The sequence below is a fragment of the Mixophyes fleayi genome, chromosome 2 (genome assembly GCF_038048845.1).
Source record: "Mixophyes fleayi isolate aMixFle1 chromosome 2, aMixFle1.hap1, whole genome shotgun sequence".
Classification (NCBI taxonomy): domain Eukaryota; kingdom Metazoa; phylum Chordata; class Amphibia; order Anura; family Limnodynastidae; genus Mixophyes; species Mixophyes fleayi.
The window spans coordinates 357,968,214-357,990,846 of NC_134403.1; the positions used below are offsets into that span (position 1 = coordinate 357,968,214).

The following is a 22,633-nucleotide window of genomic DNA, read 5'->3' on the forward strand; positions in this document are numbered from 1 at the left end:
GAGTGCGAAGCCTGCAGGGGAAGGATCCGAAGATCCCTCTTCTACGATGTTCTCCCCATAGGATAGAACAGCTAACGCCTTCTTCAGGGCGTGTTAGCTGACGGGGTCAAGCTCCAAATTTGGGAGCTTAATAAATAGGGAATTGTCACAGGCTGGGACTACAGCAGATATCTCCAATATCTGCTGCGATCCTCTAATAATAAATAGCCTTGTTACTTGATAATGCGGCAATTCCCTGAAAGCTACAGTTTTGGGGGGGGATTTAAACCTATTGAGGACCCCAGATGTATAAAGCATGGACTTCGATAAAAGCAATGTATCCTTTACAAGACTTTATAATCCTAAATTAATGACCTGGGGGTAAATGTATTAACCAACTTGTTCTGCAAGTCGCTGATATCCGGTGACTTTGCTGGGGAAATGTAAAACGGCTTTCAAGGCAAAACTTGCCTTTGAAGCCATTGCCGTTTAAATTTCCCGGCAAAGTCGCCGGATATCAGCGACTTGCAGAACAAGTTGGTTAATACATTTACCCCCTGGAGTTACATTTTAGTCATTTTGCCTGGTGGAAAAATGTTTCTCTCCACCCCATTATCTAATTCCAATCATCTCATCTTGCAAAAGAAAATTGTGTTTCAGCAAAGTCGCCACCAGGCTCCGAGTTGGTTTTTGCGATGTGTCGTGCAGCTCTTCTGTGGGCTGACTCGTTATTCACAGCCTATCCATTCACTAGTAACGTCACTTTGCTTCGGAGTGTATCCATCAAGCCCCTTGCAATCCAGTTGGCCCAACCTCCAAACAAATTGCCCGGCTCACTTTGATGTATGATGTATATGGCCAAATTGGAAATTTCCCCGATCCCATTCTGTAAAGGAAAATCTAGCTGGACATAAAGGTTATCCAACTCCCAGCACCCTATGGACAAAGCCAATTGTTATTTGTATATATTATGGTTAACACTAGACTGTCACATGTGCCAGGACATCAACACTGGGCAGTTACAGCCCTGGCATCCTCCAATCAGGGGTTGGGAAGGGGCTGGGCAGACAGAGGGCTGCACCTCATGCCCAATACTCAGCACTTCTGGATCCTCAAGGTTCTCCCATCTCTGCTTATCTCTGTGCCCACCAGATAGAAGATAGCATGGGTGTCGGACGCAGTACGTGTCGTAATATCACTACTGAGCGAGACGCAAATGACAGTTTCTTTGATGTACAGTGACTCTCGGGTTCTCCTAAAAGGCACCAGTCTCGGTAATATGTTACCATGTTATTCCAATGCCTACACAGCTATTGACAAGCTAACCATTTACGAGAAAGGGGACAAGGTGGACACACTACTGGACCATAAACCAAACAAAAAACAAACTCGGAACAGGATTTTTTCAATGACCCATAACAAAAACGTAGATAGGTTTCAGCCCCATTACACTATATAACCTCCAATCCCCATTCAGTGGCCTCGGAAATACACAATAACAAAATATAACTACACTCGACCTCCGCTCTGCTGGTGTCTCTAGATGCTGAAAAGTACATGTCGTAAAGGTCTCGTGACCCTTTATGACAGGTTCTCTAAAAGAAATGGGCTTTCATGGTCGATTCTTATGCGGTGTTGCTGCATTGTACCACAACCCTTCAGCTAACGGTGCAATCTCCCTAACGCAGGTCTTCCTCGAGTTCGTGGACATTCCACGACAGTTTCACATCCCACCAAACGTTTTTCCCCCCCCCAAAATTGAGCATCTTGCTGTTCAGGGAAAATGATACCATCTTATGTTGTATTTTGTTCTTGACGTATGAAGCAAGATCTTGGGCAATGATGGTGGCCAGAGGGGTTGGGGGAGGAGAAAATTGAGAAGAGATTTAAATGTAATAAAGAAGTGTTTTAGGTTAGAAGCCCGAGCGCATATAAGAGATTGGAAATTGGTTTGGCATTGTCCAGATCATTTCGGTAGGAGTGGTAGAGCAGTATATTTGCCTTTATCTGTATAGAAGCTTGTTTACAAAAAAAGAAAACAGGTCACATGTGGCCGAATTGGTCATCTGATCACAGCGTTATAAGTGTTGCCAGTTTGGGCTGATAAAATCTTGCAAGTGCCGAGTTATAAAAGTTGCATCACTGATTTAGACTTTAACACAGGTATTAATAATTGCTGACAAATACATGGAAATTACAGATAGCGACAGATGCGTTTCAGAGACAGTAGAAGTTAAATGTGGTGAAACGTGGTTGGGTCCAAATCAACGGAGGGAGATAAGCCGTATAGGAATTGGACACAGAGGCTTTTGGTTCAAATTAGGAAAAATCCTACAGGTATATGGATCTGTTCTATAGTGAATATTCACTTGTTCATCTCCTCTTTGTATCAATTTTGCCCACACATTTAAGTGCACAATCAACTATGCAGAAGAGGAACAAATTTGGACTCCAGTCATTACACAGATACAACACAATGGGACCTTTTAATAAAATGGGCCCTTATTCATTAAGGATCTTAACTTGAGAAACTTCTTATTTCAGTCTCCTGGACAAAACCATGTTACAATGCAAGGGGTGCAAATTAGCATTCTGTTTTGCACATAAGTTAAATACTGACTGTGTTTTCATGTAGCACACAAATATCAATTTTAAATTTCAGTGTACAAATAAGCTATCAAGTATTTGTGTGCTACATGAAGAAACAGTAAGTATTTAACTTATGTGTAAAACAGAAAACTAATTTGCACCCCTTGCATTGTAACATGGTTATGTCTAGGAGACTGAAATAAGATGTTTCTTAAGTTAAGATCCTTAATGAATCAGGCCCATGGAGCTTAAGTGTTCTGTAACCCGAAGTAACCAATCAGATTACAGCATTGCTAGGACAGTTTTGAAAATGTAAAGTAACATCAGATTGGTTGTTGTGCCTTACAGCCCATTTGGATACATTACACCATGTTATTAAAAACCATCTATGAGGAATATACATTTTTTTTTTTATAAAACGGCACTGCGGAAATGTATCGCCTTTACCGTGAGCGCAGTTTTTTTTTTACATGTTTTAGAATTTGCAATAACCCCCTCCCCAGCCCCTTTTTACTTTCTAACAATGCATTTTTGGAACTAAAACAAGGGGGTTAAGACTCAGTTTAGCAACGCACCGTCTGCAGTGCTATAAATTCCCCATTCTGTACTTGTTAATTGGAAAGAAAACCAACAGGTTAAAACACACTTATCCAAAGCCAGTTTATTGTCTGAAACATTTACATAACAGCTGGAGAGAAAAAAAAAATTCAGGCTTCCAGTTTAAACGCAGACAATAATAACGAGTTTTTATGAGCAATAGTGAAATCCTAGAACATAATGAACTCAGTTCTGCAGTGTCAGTATTTGTCACAATTCATCAACATAAACCTTGTCCATCCCCTGTGGTCCTCAGAGACGTACCTTAGGTTCCCTGCTCCATCAGAACGCTTCGCCTCTCTATGTCCGTGTAGGTAGAACACGAGGCCCCCTCATACATCGGAGAAGGGTTGGCTCAGAAGAACGGTGTAGTCAGCTGCTTCTGTAACTGGGTTCAATGTGCCAAAGTAGTTTTATTTATTTTTTGGGGGGGCTTATTTGTGCCCCCTACAGCTTTTAATTTTTTTGCTACTTTCCACTGTGGTATGGTACCGCTGAGCTAACCCTCTATTTTAATTTAACCGATGAAAAGTATGTGATGAAAGTATGAACACATTTTTGTTCTAGGACCATGACCTACTTTCTATCATGGGGCTTGTAAGCCTGCTTACAGACAGAGCTCACCATTCAGTAGAGGTGCCATTGTTTCTCTTCTCATCCTCCTGTTAAATTTCCCTGTGCTAAGTTCAATTAAGCAAAGAATATCTGAGGTTATAGACCCTTTATAGTTATCGTAGAATGGAAGACGCCATTTAATCACCATGTCATAGGCTGCTCGGGGACACCATGCATTTCAACCCAGGCTGTGCCATCAAGTTGAAACAATCATTTTAGTACATTTATACTAGCGTATTATTTTGGTCCAACTAGCTACAATCAATGGTGTTTGAAAAAGCATTCAAAATAACAAACAAACGTGTGCTTTTGAAATGTGTTACAAATCTGTGCTTTATTTTGAATAAAGTCCTGAAATGTTTAGGGTTCAGAAGATGTAAGATTTTGAGGTCACAAACACACGAGTATCACACTAATAGAAATTGGTGTGCAATCATAAGGCCTCTCTAACATGACTATTCTGGGGAATACAAAGGTATCGCTAATGAGAAACAACATCCCCTTTGGTGATGCGCGTGTGATGTCATCGGGAAGCCTGCCTATGCCCCACCTCCAGACCCGCTGTTAGTGGGGATGGCAGCTTAGTAGATCTGTAATATGTGGCATGTGTGTAGGATTGGCAAAACACAGAGGATTATGGGAATTTTTTTTGTCTGCAGATTTGCAGCGTACAGGTCAGGAGCTACCAGAGATGCCAAAATTAAATAATAAAATAAATGTAGGATAGATTCAGGGGGAAGCGCTACACTTTTTTGTGACATTTCTATTTCCAGAATTGTATAACTATTGTTTCATAAATTAATGAATTACATTTTTGGCCTACACATCAAATTAGTAGACACACATACGAATGTCAGAAAAAGTCTCTTTTTTTGTCCTAAGTTTCATTAAAAACCTAGAAATATTAACAGATGATGCGCCACCTAGTGGAATCTACAAGCCACTGCAATAGGAGCCAATAGAAGGGGATTTGCCCCAAATAATCACAGTGCCAGACATATTACATAACAAGCACTGGAACATAAATGACACACGCGGACGTCAGATGACAGACATGCAGTGCAGTTTGTATGCATTTATACTGGAGTTTAACATGCAATTACCAGTGTGATACATAGCCTTAAGTTATTACCTGGTTGGATGTGGCTTATAGCACATGTGTACCAGTTACATGTTATTAAACATACCATACAAAGTCTGCTGCAACCCTTACCAACCAATCACATGCCAGATAAGATCATTCTGGCGCAAGACTCATAATAGCTAACATCTGATTGGCTGTTATAGGTCAGTGCACATTTTTACCATCTAGACAAGCCCAATAGCGTGAGGACTTCCTCATAAAGTGGAAAGGAACGAAAGTCGCCTCACAGATCCTTTATAACAAAGAAACCATATACTGCACAAAAACAATTGGGTTTATTCTTTTCCTCAAGTGGGAGAAAAAAAAAACATATTGACAATGTTATTTTGTATTCTGTGCATGATTTAAACATTTTCTATATATGTACACTAGGGTATTATGTATACAGTACATGTTTGGTGGAAGCAGACATACTGGAGGTATGTCTGGTTTATAACAGGAAAAAAACAAACACGACAGTAATCCATCGACTGTAAAAGCAACAGCACCACCGCCAAAGTGGCGCAAAGATAGATTGATTTACTAATAAGCATGTGGAGATGCAAGCTTGATAAAAAATAGGGAGTGAAATAAAATATATAAAAAGCAATAATTACCAGTCACTGCCTTGCAAAATCCAAATGAAAGTGTACCTGTCACCTAAACAAAGTGGTGGCAGCCATTTTGTGTTCTGAACCATTATTCAGTCCATCAATTCACTAAGAATTTGTGCTTGCCTCAGTGATGTCTGTAGTTCCTAGTGAACAAAATGGCTGCTCCAGGTATACTTTAATCAGGTTTATTACGCTTTCTAACAAACTGGAGATAAACACGTTGCCTAAACAGTTCATTGAATGGCTTTACTTGCAAACGCTTACATGTAAACTGTATTGTTCCACAAAGGCTGTAGTGAGAGATGATTGGTCATGTGATGAGGTAATGAAGACAAGACTCCATTTTGTATTCCTCTAACAATACTGTATGTCACAGAAGGAATCGGAAACCTCAGGTAGCACACACATATACTAACGTGCTGCCCACTAGTTTTTATCATTATATCGACAGCATACACACTCACAAATAATTCATGAAAAGCTATTGAAGTCAGGGCAGTTTACATTGCCTAAATATCAGACTAGCTACCGATCAATATCTAGTGAGCCAAAAAAAAGTACAAACATTAGAGCTAAAAAGTTATCACAAGTTAATCATTTTGTTTTCCCGATGCAAATCAGATCAGTCCATCTGTTACTTCTTTGTTTCCAGGGTGAAAAAAATTGAATTGTTTTAAACTCTATATAGAATAGAAAAATGTTAGCATATAGTTCACATGCAAAATAATAATTAAAAAAAAAAAATGGAAAAAAATGTATATTTTTTTTCCCCCAAGTTCTTCTTAGGATAAGTTTTGCAATGGAAAGACGGGTGTGCGCACACCGCCCTCTACGTACGAATGCTGCACACAACGGACCATCAAGCAAAGAGCCTTCAAGATTCCGTAAAAGGATCATCTTAAGAAAAGCAAAAAAAATTCCAAAAGGCCTTGAATCTGGTATTCATTCTTCCACTTGTCTCTCAGTCACCGGATAAAGCCCGCTGGACTCTGCAAACTCAAAAGCGACCACGGATGGATGAAAAAAAAAAACCAAGCCAGAAATACACCGTGTTTATTACTGCCGAGTCCCAGCTAAATTCAGCCGCTACTGCAGCTGTCCCAACGCTGTGTTCCCGCCGTCCTCACGTTAAAAGGTTCATGGAGTGAAATTGACATCGATCCTCAAAAGTATGTTCTCTCCTGTTCAGCTTAGGTGGATGGGCATGTATTCTGGTCTTCTTGTCTGGATGATTTTTGGTTTGGCTTTGCTCACGCCGTCTTCGTCTTCTTCCACCTCCAGCTCGTTTTCGGGATCGCTTTCGCAGACGTGGACAACCACGCTGGGGGTGGTGTCTGTGGCGGCATGTAATTCATATTGCTCCCCTGTAAAGGAAGAAGGCACTGAGTAAGTGTACGTCAAAATGTATTAAAAGGGACATCACACTGAAACATGACTTATTCTACACACTGGGGTCATGAGTTCAATTCCCGACCATGGCCTTATCTGTGAGGAGTTTGTATGTTCTCCCTGTGTTTGCGTGGGTTTCCTCCGGGTGCTCCGGTTTCCTCCCACACTCCAAAAACATACTGGTAGGTTAATTGGCTGCTAACAAATTGACCCTAGTCTGTCTGCCTGTCTGTGTGTGTGTGTTAGAGAATTTAGACTGTAAGCTCCAATGGGGCAGGGACTAATGTGAATGAGTTCTCTGTACGGCGCTGCGGAATTAGTTGCGCTATATAAATAAATGGTGATGATGATGATGATGAGGATACTGGATTACTCCCATGTCTGACAGACGCTTTCTTCAAAACATGGTTTTAAAAATCATGACTAATTCTGATCACCTAACTCTGAAATACTGAGTTGGCAATCTGCCTGTGCAACTGGATCTGCTTATTATGGCCCCAATAGAACACTCGTTGCTTTGGAACCATTTCCCAGTTCAGCAAAGACAATCCGTTGCCATAGAAACTACTATGCTCAGACTAAGAAATGCTGCTCACTACAGGACCACCCACATCACATGATGATATCTTTATCAGATCACAGCTCCTCCCACTCAATATGAGGCTCTGCGGATGTACCAATGGATTTAAAAACGCCACAATACTTTAATTGTCATATATAATATAATATCTACTATATAAATGCCTAGTGGCGTGTGTGGGAAAAAAAAAAAACCAAGCTGCAGCGCCACCTGCTGGGCAGAGTTATACACTGACCTATATATTTCTTGAAGGAGAAGTGACAGTTGGGAGTGGTTGGTGGTTGCCGGGGGTGACAGTGGGGAGTTTTTAACACCTTAAGATTCTGTCCTAGTGAACAAGCTGTGGAACGGCAGTGTGCCAACGTTCCCACATTAGTCCGGATGAGGCAGCGTTTGTCTGCTGTCATGGGATATTTTTTCCCCTTTTGCCTAATGTAGGAAAAATGTGCTGCACTGAAGAAAAAAAAAAAAGATTTTGTCTGGAAAGAATGGAAACTTGGCCCCACGCATGTTAATCAGCAGCTATTTCTGGGCAGCTTAGAGAAAATGTTTTCTTTTAATAAAATTCCCCTTTTCCGCACACAGAAAAAATGACCACTGCGTGGAGCGACGTAGCTTCACATATCTGTACTAGCGCTGTGGATTTTCCTGCTTATGTTGTATAAGTAATGAGAGATAAAGCTGCAGATTTAAACATACTGCCTTGAAGAGGACAATAGGAAAATCTAATATTAATAGCACAGCCGAAGTAAAAGCCTAATGGCTCTGTACAGTTATTAATACACAAACCGTTCTTAAGAAACATCAGCTACAAAACTGTGCCCCCCACACCCTCATTGGGGAAGGGGGGGTTCCCTGCAATGAGCCACCGAACAGCACCGTGAGACCGGATGCACCAAAAATCATGGATTTTCCTTCGCACATCTATGGTGTGCGAGGAAATTACATCGCTGCGGAGTGCGTTCAGGATCTGTTCGGAAGGTACTGCGGCACCTCACACGGAATTTTTGAATCCCTCCCCCCTATTTAATTTAGTGTTTGTTATGAAGTTCCAGCGACACTTGGCTCATGTGATCATTCAGAGCCAATGTACTAAAAGCTGGCAGCTTCGTGATGTCACAGGATCAGGGGCCCACTGAGCAGGCTCCTCCCAGTACATGGGCTGCTCACACTCATTAGTACTCATGAACATTCAGAGCTGCCCAAAAGATGGCTATGGATAGCCACGGAAATGTAACACATGACTAGTTATATGTTGTTTGTTCAGATCGCTTGTTTAAGGTGCAGGACTTTAAAGGAAAAACAAATATTTTGTAGAATTACATTTTTGACTGAACAAAACATTTTTTTAAAATCTTTGGATTAACCACCAACCCAGAAGGACCACGTCCTTTTTCCTAATTGTGTAGAAACTAACATGTGAAGGTTCCCCTAATTCCTGGTAATACATGCATGCAACCGATATATGATTACACTTTACACAAGACAGCATCTAGCAGTCACCAGACGTTGCGGCATTGTGGACGGGCAGAAGTGCCGGCTTTACGTCGCAGTTGCTGCATCATCAGTGGCCCTTACTACACTTATGGAGACCACCAGCAATTCCTACCTGGGCCAAGTTTGGAGATGGCGCACAGCAGATCATAATTGATAACCGGCGTGGCATCTTCAGCCTGTTTCCAGCCCACGGGAGGGGAGGCCGGTGGCGAGATAAGAAACTGCTTCTCTGGGTTTGGTGGTGCCAGATGTGGGCTTCCAATGTGCAATGTCTACAAAGGAATAAAAGCAAATTAAGATTCAAGTAGATGACATTTATTAATAGCCATGTCCCTAGCCGTGTTCAGCCTCCGTCGGACATCAGTCCCGAAATGTATATACATTAAAAGGAATTGTAAACCCATGTCAGTGGTTTTGGTGACCCCTCGGAATAGCAGAGGCCTGCACACAAACCTCCCACCGAAAATAATTATATTCTTCACATCCTGGTACTGTTAGATACAATTCAGTAGAGAGTGTATCTAACCAGCAAAATAAAGTGCGCTACTATTGGCAGAATCAACCCTTTGGGCTGATTACGTACAATTTAGATGGAAAATTGAGGACCTTTCTCTAAAAAGGTACAAAGCAAAAGGGGCTAAAATGGGTTTGGCGACCTGTAGATCCCCAGTGGTCGTGGGATTCCCAGCATAGGTGGGCTGGAGGGAATGCTGGGATTTGTAGTTCCACGGGGGCTGGAGTGTGACAGGCTACCCAAGACTGCATTAGATAATGATGTTCTGCAATATACCTGAGCAAAGTACAGCTTCATCTCCTTCCCCATAAACTCAGTCTTGTGCAGCTGGATCCTGGCCTCGGCCGCTGACAGCGGGTTGCTGAAGTTAATCCGCACCCTCTTGAAGCTTTTAAAGTACTGGAAGGTGGCGTCTTTATCGTAGGCTCGGAACAGAGATTCGAACTTGGTCTGAAAGTAAAAAGGAAAACAAATGGTTTAGACGTTTTGTTGGACAGGGTGCATCCATGATAATCTGTCTCTGATTAGGCCAGTGCTGGCTAACCTGTGACACTCCAGGTGTTGTGAAACTACAAGCCCCAGCATGCTTTGCCAGTAGATAACTAGCTGATAGCTGGCAGAGCATGCTGGGACTTGTAGTTTCGCAACACCTGGAGTGTCACAGGTTAGCCATCACTGATCTAGGCTGTATTATGCCATACAGGATTTTATTTCCTATTTGAAATCTTCTTGCATCATTGTGACCGGTGTATCACATCACTAATCCTGTGCTTTTCAGGGACCCTGCTCCTTCCACTATCTAACTCCGAGTCTGTGACCTCGTATCACGACAATGCCCCCGTCACATGTAGTCCTGTCCTCCCTTAATCACACAAGATCAACACACTTATGTCTTAAAATAATCTGTGCTGCTGTGAGCATTCTGATGATTTAATTGGCTGCAGATTGTTCTCTCTCGTCCTACTTCAAATGAAGGTACAAACAGATAAGCAGGACATGAATAAATAATAATAATAATAATAATGAAGAATAATTACAAAAGGGTATTAAGACCTTTGTTAAATGCACCTTAAAAAGGGTAACACATAACCGTTAAAAAGGCGCAAAACACTGATTTAGCATACACCGTTGCTAACTGGGATTAAAATCTGTGATTTGCAACAGGGTCAGGCTTTAATCAGAAATATGGCAGTGTGCAGTGAGTAAACAGAGCTGTTCTATTATGCAATTCAAAACTTAAACTTTGCTCACTGTTACTGAACAACAATTCCTGCTAATATTCAGTAAAACAAGGAAATCCAGTGGAGTCCATTGACCCCTGGCTGACACTATAACATAGTAGGAAAATTCAGTTTAGAAATGAAAGATAATTGCAGGCATCGAGCAGTTAAAACTATTCTCTAATACACGTCAGCCTGGCAGGAGTTATCCATTATGTTCAGCTCTAGTGTTACAAACCTCAATGTGCAAATGTGCAGAGCTCTTTCTGTATACAGTCTTTGTGTTATTGTGTAAGGGAATGCTAATTTGCCTAAATTAAACCACATTCATGACACATGCTCTCAGGAAGGCAACTGACAATTTCCTGTAAGTCACAAGTGGCTCATAGACAAAGCAGAGTACCTAAAACATTGTGTGAGAAAAATCAATGTCTTTCTTCCTCGTTCCTCATTCACCTATTGTGCGATGTCAACGTGACCTGCATAAATTACCGATTGGGAGACCAAACTTGCACTTTATTTTAAATAGGCGATGACAAATTGTATGCACAATAAATTAATACATTTTCCACTGTGGCAGCTGTTATTTTCTTCCTGTAAACAGCTGACACTCCCCCTGTGGAAAGAATGTCACATTAAAGAGAAGAAAATAGGTCCTGCTGCCAAGAAGCCCCAATTCAATTTACTAGCGTGCCTTGTAACGGATAGGGCCAGAGCCGGTGCTGGATGGGGCAGCAAGCTTCATGCAAAAGATGGATTTAAAAGTGGGTTGAATATTGGTTCAGTCACAAAATGGCTGCCTCCGCTTAGCGTATAGGATAGGTTCACTTTAAAACACTACTAAATCTATTGGGCTGTGAACAATCTCATACCAGTACTGCAATTATATGTAAAAAAAACCTTATTTTGCTTTAGAGGGGGGAAACATGTTCCTATGGACACCAGACTTCCTGTTTTTAAGCCATAATGACACAATATATAGACTTTAGAGCCTAAACTGGCTGTTGACAACAGCTGACACTTAGCTACATAGCAATTGTGTATATAATGTGATATGTTAAGCTCTGTCAAGGAATGAGCATCGGTTACATGGTCTGCAATGTGTCTTTCAAGTACACATATATGTGTACAAGTTTATACTACATACACAGGCAAGCGTATACACGTTTGCACACAAATATGACTTTGCATGCTTGGCACCAAGTCCCTTACGCACATCTACCCTCATAGCAGTAGAGAGAGACTAAACCCAAAGGTGGTCTTTAATATCTGTACATATATCCAAGATAATGAGTGTGAGGTAAAATTGTACGCACAGTAGCTTTTGTTAATAAGTAGTGATATCCTCAACTCTAATCAGACTTCATTTTTATCTTAATTGACTATGACATTACTGCAATGATTAGTTTTAACAATATAATAGTATGTACTATAGGTAGGTGTACTGATATCAGAACATACATTATATGCTCATGGTGCATGTCTATACACTCTCCAGCAGAGGGCAGTAAGACGCCACATATTCTTATTATTTTGCATGGAACCCAGTTAATTTAAATATTTCACTCTACAGAGGAAGACTATGAAAATTAGAAATTCCGGTTCGCTGTAGGACGTCGTATGTTAACAATGAAATGGCTTGGTGACCGGGAATCTGATGATAATGGATAAACTTTTGTAAAAATAAAACCTGTTTAAAAATGGCGAGTTCTGACGTAATCACTGCAGGATTTATTAGGGAAAATGTGGATATTATAAGAAATATGCTCCACTGTAAATTATCACAGACATACAAAAATATAATATTGTGCGATTTACAAGCCATTATTGGAAGAGTTATAGATGTTGGTGTCCACTGATCTGACTTTTAGCCACAATGCCTGTAATAGGCTTAGGTACTTTTCAACATATAGATGAAACTACAAACTTCCCGTGTATCAACGTACATTTGTAAACAAGAAAATCAAAATAGTTTCTTTGCTCCTATGCTCTACTTCTAGACTCCCAACAAAATGACAGAAACTGTAACTTTGTGCAATAAAAATAGACATATTACACACACCTGTTTCAAAACCCAGGACATAAGTATCCAGTTTCACATCTGATCTTTAGAAAGAGACAGCCATGTCCAAACTAATGGAAAAAAGAACGAAATACCCTAGAGTATCCATTGACTGCACCCTGGTCTAACCGGTGCTGAAGAACCTAACATCTGAAATGCAAAACAGACTGTCTACTGGAATTACAACTGCACTGACAATCCTGTTGAATACTGTGTTTCCATGGTACAATAATTTGTGCTATTGATAAGCACATCATCCATGATTCAGGTAATGTAGCCATTGCAAATTCCCTGGTACCATTCACAAATACACAATAATCTATTTTTATAGAAGCCACACTAACGCACACAAAAAACCCAAAACCAATAAATTGTAGCAAGGGACCTTACCCTGACGTCACTTTGATAGAAGATGTCATTCTCAGCCACACAGGCAACCAGAGAGGCAAAACTGTAGTGTAAGTTTCTGAAGTGCATCTTGCTGACTGTTCCAGGAGGAGAATAGCACTTTATCCAATCTGAAGTTACAAGATCTGAGCTGGGCACATTTAAGGAAGTGGCACTTACTGCAAACTGTGTTTATAAAGGGAAGCAGTACAACTCCTCCCAGTTACAACTTAGCAGATTGTCTCCTATGGGGCAGCGAATTCCTGAACAAAGTCCTACAACGCTTGCAAAAGTAACCGGGAACAGGCTCTGTAGCATTGGCTGGAAAGGTGACGTCAGCATTAGTCAGTTTCCCTATGCTAATTAACTTTGCCTTTCTGCTTTGCAGGATGGAAAAAACAGCTGAGGTTTGCATAGCAGTTGCTTTATCAAGACCTCTGGGCTGCATAGTTTCCACAGCCAGTAATTCCATTCAGCACTCAGAGTACATGATCTCCACTTCAGCTCAGTTGTCTTAAGATGGAAAATATTAGGGCTCGGACTGATCAGCCACAGCCAGCTATTATCTGTGAGAGATACTCCAAGCCTTCAGGAGGGAAGGGGGTTGACAAACAAAGCACATAGCCCACACTTGGTAAACCGGTGAGGCTGAACCATGTACCAGGGTCTGAGGAAGGAAGTGAAACAACAGAGTTTTAAACATTTGTGGCTTTTATTTTTTTGTTACCGAGTTGAATAAAACAGTATTTACTTTCCTATGTAAAGTCGGGACAAGGGGAGACTGTGTGATAAGGAACAAAACGATTGACAGCTTCACCTTGAGCACACAGTGATCAGCTATTTATATAGTGCCACTAATGTTAGCTTGGGGGGGGGGGAACTCAGCTAAGAAGCCTATTGGGAACATTTTAAAGGGTCAAAAAATTCCAATTGCCCAGTGGCCCATTACGGGAGCGGCCCAAGATGCCCCCCAGCCCCTGATTGAGACTAAACCCTAGAGACGATTTGCACTGGAGGCCTCCAGAAATCTAAAGCTTGGATAGAAACAGGCCGGTCAAGTCCGCCAGCCTGACTCCAGGGTCAGTTTCCAATTTGGTCTCACAAAGGTGGATCAAGAGTAAGATCTGGAGATTCCATGCTCAGGCAAAGCAACAGCTTCCCAAGAGGCCTACGCATGCAGTTGGCAGCTATAAGGTACATACATACGTGGAGGCATCTGGCAACAATTTGCTGCATTCACTAAATGGTGAACGCAGCCTGACACAATTTCTGCTAGAGATCCTTCACGTGTATGGAGGGAGAGCCGAGACATGGACAGTTTTAGAAAGGACCTTGGACACAGCGTGTAATATATATGGTCCTTCTTGCGTTTGAAGAAGTGTTAGTGTGCACTGGAAGCGAGGTATCCACAGACATTACTGATCTCAACATGAAAAATACCTACTGCGCCTGCATCCATAACGAGCGATTAAAGCCACAAGTGGACATTAATATCTTACTGAAGGCTGTACATTACCAGGGGCAGGACAGGGCACCACTGTGCTCTTTTGAAGGTGGTCCGTCTGCAGTGGTGGAAGCTCCACCAAAGTAGCATCTACAATTTCTCATGAGACCAGCAATCTTAGCTTTCTGGCCTGTGTCGGAGCCCATGAGGACATTGTCCTAAAGATGTGAGAGGAACTCCAGCTGTCCGTAGCAGAGTGTAGAGGACGTACTATACGTTCTAGCAGATCTGCATTAGAATGTCGGCCCTTCAGGAAGTGTCCGACACATACATTAGGCAGGGAGCTCGCAATATCTCTTTAGTGTGAACTGTTGCAACCTCCTTTTGCTTCAGTGTCCGATTGCGCTGTGAATAACTGTGTAGCACATCCATCATCATCATCATCACCATTTATTTATATAGCGCCACTGATTCCGCAGCGCTGTACAGAGAACTCACTCCCATTGGAGCTTATAGTCTAATTTCCTAACACACACACAGACAGACAGAGACACAGACTAGGGTCAATTTAATAGCAGCCAGTTAACCTACAAGTATGTTTTTGGAGTGTGGGAGGAAACCAGAGCACCCGGAGGAAACCCACGCAAACACGGGGAGAACATACAAGCTCCACACAGATAAGGCCATGGTCGAGAATTGAACTCATGACCCCAGTGCTGTGAGACAGAAGTGCTAACCACTAAGCCACCGTGCCCTGTAAGCTATGTTTATTATGATGTGTGTAAGTGACATAAATACGAGGGACGTGTTTAACTACTGTATACACAATTTTAAATGTCCATTCTAAAAGTGAAATCCCATCCATACATATTTAGGCAACGTGACGGCCCAGCCTACTGGGATTTGTAGAGTTCTGGGTAATTTAACCATCAAAACTTTAAGATACAATTTAATTTGCTTGCTTCCAGGATATGAAGCTTTATTTGTCATTGAACCATATTGTATTTCTGGCGTCTATGTATGTGAAGGAAGAGGACAACAGCGACCCGGTATATTCACCAGCGCTGTTTTATGAGCGGATGACAAGTTTACTTTAAAACAAAATTCAAAAAGATCTCCTTTTCCTTCTCCGTTCGCAGATTAATAACTGCAAGCAGTGCAGATATAAGAGGCTCATCGCTTTCTATAAAGGAGGTGAGGACTTGAGGTCTGATCCCCGCGGACTGGGAAACAGGCGCTGAATTATTGACCACAGGTTACTAATGCGTGTGCTATAAGGACACTCTGGGAAAGAGGAATGCTCAAAGGAAAAATATGTTCTAATAGCATACAATAATTACAGCTGTTCGCTCGCTATTACCCCTCCCACACCAGGGAGGCACTTTAACTATTTCCAACACTGTTTTTACATGGTCAGCTATGCAAGAATTGGAAAGCATATACTTCAGCGAAACAAGCAATGTATATTTGTAGGTTACATCAGAAAATAACTGCACTGATCCATCTGCAGTTTGTTTGAGTTTTGGAAAGCAGTGCAAGAATCCACTTGTTCCAATCAGCCCTGTTGCTTAACAGTAGAGTGAAAAGTATAAAACCAATGGAGAGCCAGGGGGAAAAGCCATTGCGATAACAACTGCAGCTGTAAGGTAGGCACATTCATTCGTTACGCCAATGATAATAGGATCGGGCGACTTCCTGAAGTAACACAGTTCCACAAACGTTATAACTGGTGTTTGCTCTGGGGTGATAACTGAAATAAGAAGCTTGATCTGGAGAGATCTGCCACGCCCTGTGGTACACCAGTCTGTGGGAGTCCTGGTATTGGGAAGAGTAGTTTGTAAACAAACAAAAAAACCTCAGAACCCCTCAGACAGTTCACAGTCTGGAATACACTGGTAACATATATATTAAAAAGTCTTCACAATTTACTTGCACAAGTGTTTAGGAGGGGATGGGGGTGTGTGTAGCAAGCTTAAGATTTTGCATTTGTCAATTGTTGGGTCAGAATTAAAGAAAAAATCTTAGTTTTAGGGATGTTGCGCTGGGATGTGAACATCTATTACATTAGTTTAATTTTTCTCAGTGACCTCAGTGTGTAAGCGGCTTTTGCATTGGGCAGGATTAGAGTCATCATGAAGTAAATCGAAACATTAGAACATTCACATAGCTAGATATACATGTAACCAATCAGAACATTGATTACAGGTTGATCTAGCCCTGTGAATGTTCTAATTGGTCACATGTTGATCTAGTCCTGTGAATGTTCTAATCAGAACATTAGGACATTTACAGGGCTAGATCAATCTGTAAGCAATCAGAACATTAGAACATTCAAAGGGCTAGATCAACGTGTAACCAATCAGAGCATTAGAACATTCACAGGACTAGATCAACATGTAACCAATCAGAGCATTAGACCACTCACAGGGCTAGAACAATGTGTAACCAATCGGAGCATTAGAACACTCACAGGGCTAGATCAACGTGTAACCAATCAGAGCATTAGAACACTCACAGGGCTAGATCACCCTGTAACCAATCAGAGCATTAGAACACTCACAGGGCTAGATCAACATGTAACCAATCGGAGCATTAGACCACTCACATAGCTAGATCAACATGTAACCAATCGGAGCATTAGAACATGCACAGGGCTAGATCAACGTGTAACCAATCGGAACATTAGAACACTCACATAGCTAGATCAACGTGTAACCAATCGGAGCATTAGAACACTCACATAGCTAGATCAACGTGTAACCAATCGGAACATTAGAACACTCATAGAGCTAGATCAATGTGTAACCAATCGGAACATTAGAACACTCATAGAGCTAGATCAATGTGTAACCAATCGGAACATTAGAACACTCATAGAGCTAGATCAATGTGTAACCAATCGGAGCATTAGAACATTCACATGGCTAGACCAATCAGAACATTCATAAAACATAACAGAATTAGGAATATCGGGCTCCCCTTAGACTGTACTCCGTGCCTGCAAAAACAGTAATTATCAATCTACTAAGGTTTATTGGAGAAACCCCCCAGAACTCCATACTCAGGTATGAAATGAATGATCATTGTCTCTCCTAAACAAAGGCAACATAGAATTTAAGACCTTATATGAACTTCCCATAGGGAGAATGAGAGAAGTGAGAACAATATCAGGTGTTGTTTCCCAATGACAATATTGGGATGAATTTTTGGATCCTAGAAGCTCTCTATGTATTGCAAATATATTATGGGTCCCTAGAAACACTTAACTTAGATGCCCCCGTCACAAAATGAAAGCAAATGCTGCGAGTGTGCCATAGGCTACCTTCTCTTCACATTGCTAGAATACCTGCTGAACCTGTCTCCTCCCTTTCATTTGCCTACAGAAGCCACTGGCAATAAGCTGGGAATGTCAACTAGCACACATATGGTGCTTGGATAGTGTTTTATATACTACTGAGACAAAGGCTAGCATTACACTTACAACAGCGCACTTGGGTTGTGTCATAGAATCACAGGAACAATCACATATATATCCGAGCCCTCAAAATATTCATTAAATCATTATAAATGTGGAAAAAAAAAACAAGCAAGTGGGTGGGTGGGAACTTTCTGTGGCTATTTAAAAAAAGGGGAACTTGAAGCTGTGATGTTAATTCTAGGAGCTACAAAACACGTACATTTTACTTATTATTGTAGACTCTGTAAAAAAGAAAGATGGTGACTGACTGCAACGAGCAGTAATCATTACTGCAGTGATAATATCCACATCCAAACCAACAACCCATCATTACATCATACTTGCCAACTCTCCCGGAATGTCCGGGAGACTCCCGCATTTTGTGAGAGTCTCCCGGACTTCCGGGCGAGTGTGGCAATCTCCCGAATTCTGCCCACTTCACTAGGAAGTGCCCCACTTCCTAGTGAAGTGGGCAGAATTAGATCCCAAACGCCGCGATTCCCGGTGAATCGCGGCGTTTGGCCCCGCTGTCAAATAACGCGATTTGCGTCATGGCGTCACAGGGGGGCGGGGCCGAAATGACGCGATTTTGACCACCCCGCCCCTTCACGCTCCCCTCCACTGGCTGGCTTCCGGAAGGGAGCTGAAGAAAGTAGGTAAGTATGCATTACATGGATAAATATTCTGACTTCTATCACAGAACAGCATTTTTTTCTTTTAAAGACATATTAAACAACATGGTTGTTAAACGTTTATCCACACTTGTCTGCTAATCTGATCGTTTTCAACCGATAGGACATGTGTGAGCTCTAAAGCGATTGGAACTGGAATTGATCCAATAAGTAGAGATGCTCACTGACCCCCGTGAACTGGTTTTGGATCTGGATTAGCTTCATGTTTTGGTCTTGTATTTTTTTAGAAAAAAATCCTAAAATATGCTAAGATCACATAATTTCTGCTCTTTTTTTTGTTCCTACATTATTATTAACCTCAATAACACTAATTTCAAGTAATTTGCAGTCAATTTTGACCACCTCACAGGTCACAATATTATTTTCATACACTTTCAAACAAATACTGCAGCGACCTGGCTGGATGGTAAGCGACAGAGCAATGGCACAAACACACGGCAGTTACTAGCACATCTAGGACACATTGGCACACAGCAGTGGCAGAAAAGAAAAATGGTGCAAGATGGAATTGTCCTTGGGCCCTCCCACCGTTATGTTGGATCTTAAAAAAGAATCCAAAACTCGCAAGATCCAACGACGTAACAATGACGTTTTGCCTCGTTTTCAATTCCGAAAAAGCGCGAAAGTACCGAGTTGGCTTAGCTCAGTAGTCGGATCTGCTAAGTTCGGTTCTCTGGGAATCGAGCCTGAGCATCTCTATCAATAAGGTGATAATCCTGTGCTAATTCGCTATCACAGTCACATGGCACATGATGTAGAAAGCAGAGAGTCTTTGAAACACCCCTCTGAGCTCTGTCTACATTGTGACTTCCTCCTTCTCCCCCCTCTGCCATCGCTTGACAGCCGTGTCTGGCAGCCATTTTTGTTTGTCATTTTTCAAAAAGCTCTTCGGTTGGCAATCACACAAATGCTTAAAAAGGTCCTTAACTTGCTATTTAAAAAAAGAAATCTTAATATGCGAGATTGTTCCTTTAAACAAATACAGGTAAAGATACAACAGCAATGAGTGCACCTGCCACAAGTCCCAGTTGGCCATCGGCACTTTCACAACAAGCATGGCTTAGGAATATTCCCAGAATAATTATACAGGTAAACAATACAAGACGGAACGATCCCTAATCTCTGGGCGCAGACTGTGCGTTAGAAATGAACAGTACATATTTAAACCAACCACAGACACCAATTATTTATACAGGAGCTAACCTGCACAATCAAAATAAAACCTGACGGAATTGGCATTCACAAGTTACGTTGTCTTCTGATTTTCCGGTCATGGACCTTCTCTACCTAGAAGGGAGAGGTGCGTTTTCTTTGGTTGCGATCGACGAGGAAATAAAACCTTCTTACCGTTTCTAAAACGCTGAAAAGTGACACAATTCACTTCTATAAATACAAATGAGAGGATGTCACACGGAGGCGTTAATCGCTCCAGCGGCTTTTAAATCGCATCCAAAGTGCTCAATAAAAACTACTCTCCGACTGAAATAATAAACAGGCAAAATAATAACCAAACTGTCAAATATTACCGCTGGTGCGCATAAGATGAACATTTTAAAGCCAAAAAATGAATCAATAGTTCCAGAGATATTTGATGATTAGTTTATGAAAATATTGTTAAAAGCACTTGAGTGCTGACACCAGTTGATTAATTTCCAATATATTCATAACCTAAGACGAGGGATGAGCTTAACAGGCCATTCTATGGATAACAGTTTTCGCACGGATTTCATTCCCCGTTTATATATATTTTAATTCTCCTGCATGATGTTTGAAGGCTGTATATTCATGTATGTATGTATGTATGTATGTATGTATGTATGTATGTATGTATGTATGTATTCATCACCACAGGCTTTGGCCGGTTAACCGGTTAACCACTGGTTACGTTTGCTATAAAAACCGCAAGTGCAAACCTTTCACATGCTGTATCTCCATAGGTGATATGGGCTGTACAAGTCAGATGCGTTTCCGAATACGTCCAGATTCAGCTTACACGGATCGTCTCCCATTAATTTCAATGGGCCATGCACTTCAGTGGGGTTTCAAGTGTGTAGAACTCCCATTGAAAAGAAGACGTTATGGACATTAACAGCTGCTAATAAATATTATAATAAAAAAAAAATAATAATAAAAAAAAAAAAATCCAAAAAAAAAAGATCGACCAGCACTCCCTTCCCCTCAAATCTCCTCCATCAGTCTCAGCGGTAGACAGCCTGGGCTTGTTACCCCAAAAATATGGGGATGGGCGTGACTGCAAAAAAACACTGTGCCCTCACAAAATGCTGTGGGTACTAGAGAAATTAGGATCCTGGAGTGGCAACTTTGCCATCTGACTGGTTTCAGTATAATGTAAATTGGCCCTTTAACATACTCTTATACAATGATGGTATTAAAAATATATATATATATATATATATATATATAACACTGATACACCTTTGTCAAAATACAGTCTAAATAAGGCACTTACTGATGCCCTTGTTCACCACTTTACTCTAAAATAAACAATAATTCTTTTTTCTTGTCCCACTGTAATCCAAAAGGACATTATTGCAGTTTTTAATGCAAAGAGAAATTTCAATCCTAAATTTGTAATCCAGAGGGAAAACCATGCCGGATCTACTCGTAATCCAAATCAATAATCCAATGAGAGAAGAATCAATTGACTGGGACTCCACTTAGGCTCTCAGCCAATCACCAGCAGTTTTCCAATGTAAGCCACAGGGTGATTGGCTGGCGGTGAGGGGGAACCACTGGGACTCGATGCTTTTCTCACATCAATATTCAATGACTAGTGCTATGCAGCGTAATTTATATCTATAGCCTATTCAAGTATATATATATATATATATATATAGCTCATTCATTTCAATTGGGTTTCTACATGTAATCCACATATTATTAACATGAAGGTGCCATAGAAATCAATAGGAAAAATAGAGCACGAAAACTGCAGTTTGAAGTTATAAATCTGCTGTATTTGGAAAGTGGACAATATAACAGGAAAACTATTTCATACATTTAAATATCGGGGCTGTCTGTAAATGGGGTCTAGGGAGTACAGTCCCTCTGTTTCAACAAGTGCAGCTGGGTCTCAGTATTTGATATATCTTACTCATAGTTGCCTAATCTCCCGCGAATTGGTGGAGGTGGGGCTTAATGACGTTATCAAACCATTAAGCCCCACCCACCACTATGAAAGGACGTGAATTTTAGGCATTTCATAGCAGGGTTCAGGGTCATGGTGACAAATAAAGATTTCTGCGCTAGAAGTTATCCATATAAAACAGATACACACTTCTGAACGTTATGTTTCAATGGGAAGTTGAACGATACAACTTTGATGATCGTGCCCCCATAATGGTAGCATAGACTAGGTGCATAAGAGCATCTTTTCCGATTTTTGCAAACGGAGGAGAGAACTGAGAGAGATTCGAGGTCTGACTATGGAGAGACAATGGTACAGAGCACATAATGATAATGGACCAATAGCTTTTTCCCTTCTCCCCGGTCTGCTGTACATACAGCTCTGTAACAGTCATAATCAGTTATTTATATAGCGCCACTAATTCCGCAGCGCTGTACAGAGAACTCACTCACATCAGTCCCTGCCCCATTGGAGCTTACAGTCTAAATTCCCTAACACACAGACACACACAGACTAGGGTCAATTTGTTAGCAGCCGATTAACCTACCAGTATGTTTTTGGAGTGTGGGAGGAAACCGGAGAACCCGGAGGAAACCCACGCAAACACGGGGAGAACATACAAACTCCTCACAGATAAGGCCATGGTCGGGAACTGAACTCATGACCCCCAGTGCTGTGAGGCAGAAGTGTTAACCACTTAGCCACCATGCTGTCTCTCCCTATCCA

The 22,633-nt window shown here is 41.3% G+C and overlaps 1 protein-coding gene across 2 annotated transcripts in view; it reads right to left on the reverse strand.

Moving 5' to 3' along the window:
• Nucleotides 1-5,177: 5,177 nt before the first annotated feature.
• RCAN1 (regulator of calcineurin 1) overlaps nucleotides 5,178-22,633 on the reverse strand; it is a 100,302-nt gene continuing 82,846 nt past the window's right edge. The window contains exons 1-4 of one of the 2 annotated variants that reach the window (XM_075197224.1): nucleotides 13,170-13,433; nucleotides 9,774-9,947; nucleotides 9,096-9,255; nucleotides 5,178-6,881 (exon numbers count right to left, since the gene is read on the reverse strand). In XM_075197224.1, coding sequence (XP_075053325.1) covers nucleotides 6,703-6,881; nucleotides 9,096-9,255; nucleotides 9,774-9,947; nucleotides 13,170-13,256 — 600 coding nt within the window. In that variant the 5' untranslated portion in view covers nucleotides 13,257-13,433 and the 3' untranslated portion in view covers nucleotides 5,178-6,702. Of the gene's footprint in view, nucleotides 6,882-9,095; nucleotides 9,256-9,773; nucleotides 9,948-13,169; nucleotides 13,434-22,633 lie in introns of those variants that run through there. The other variant, XM_075197223.1, reaches the window with a different exon arrangement.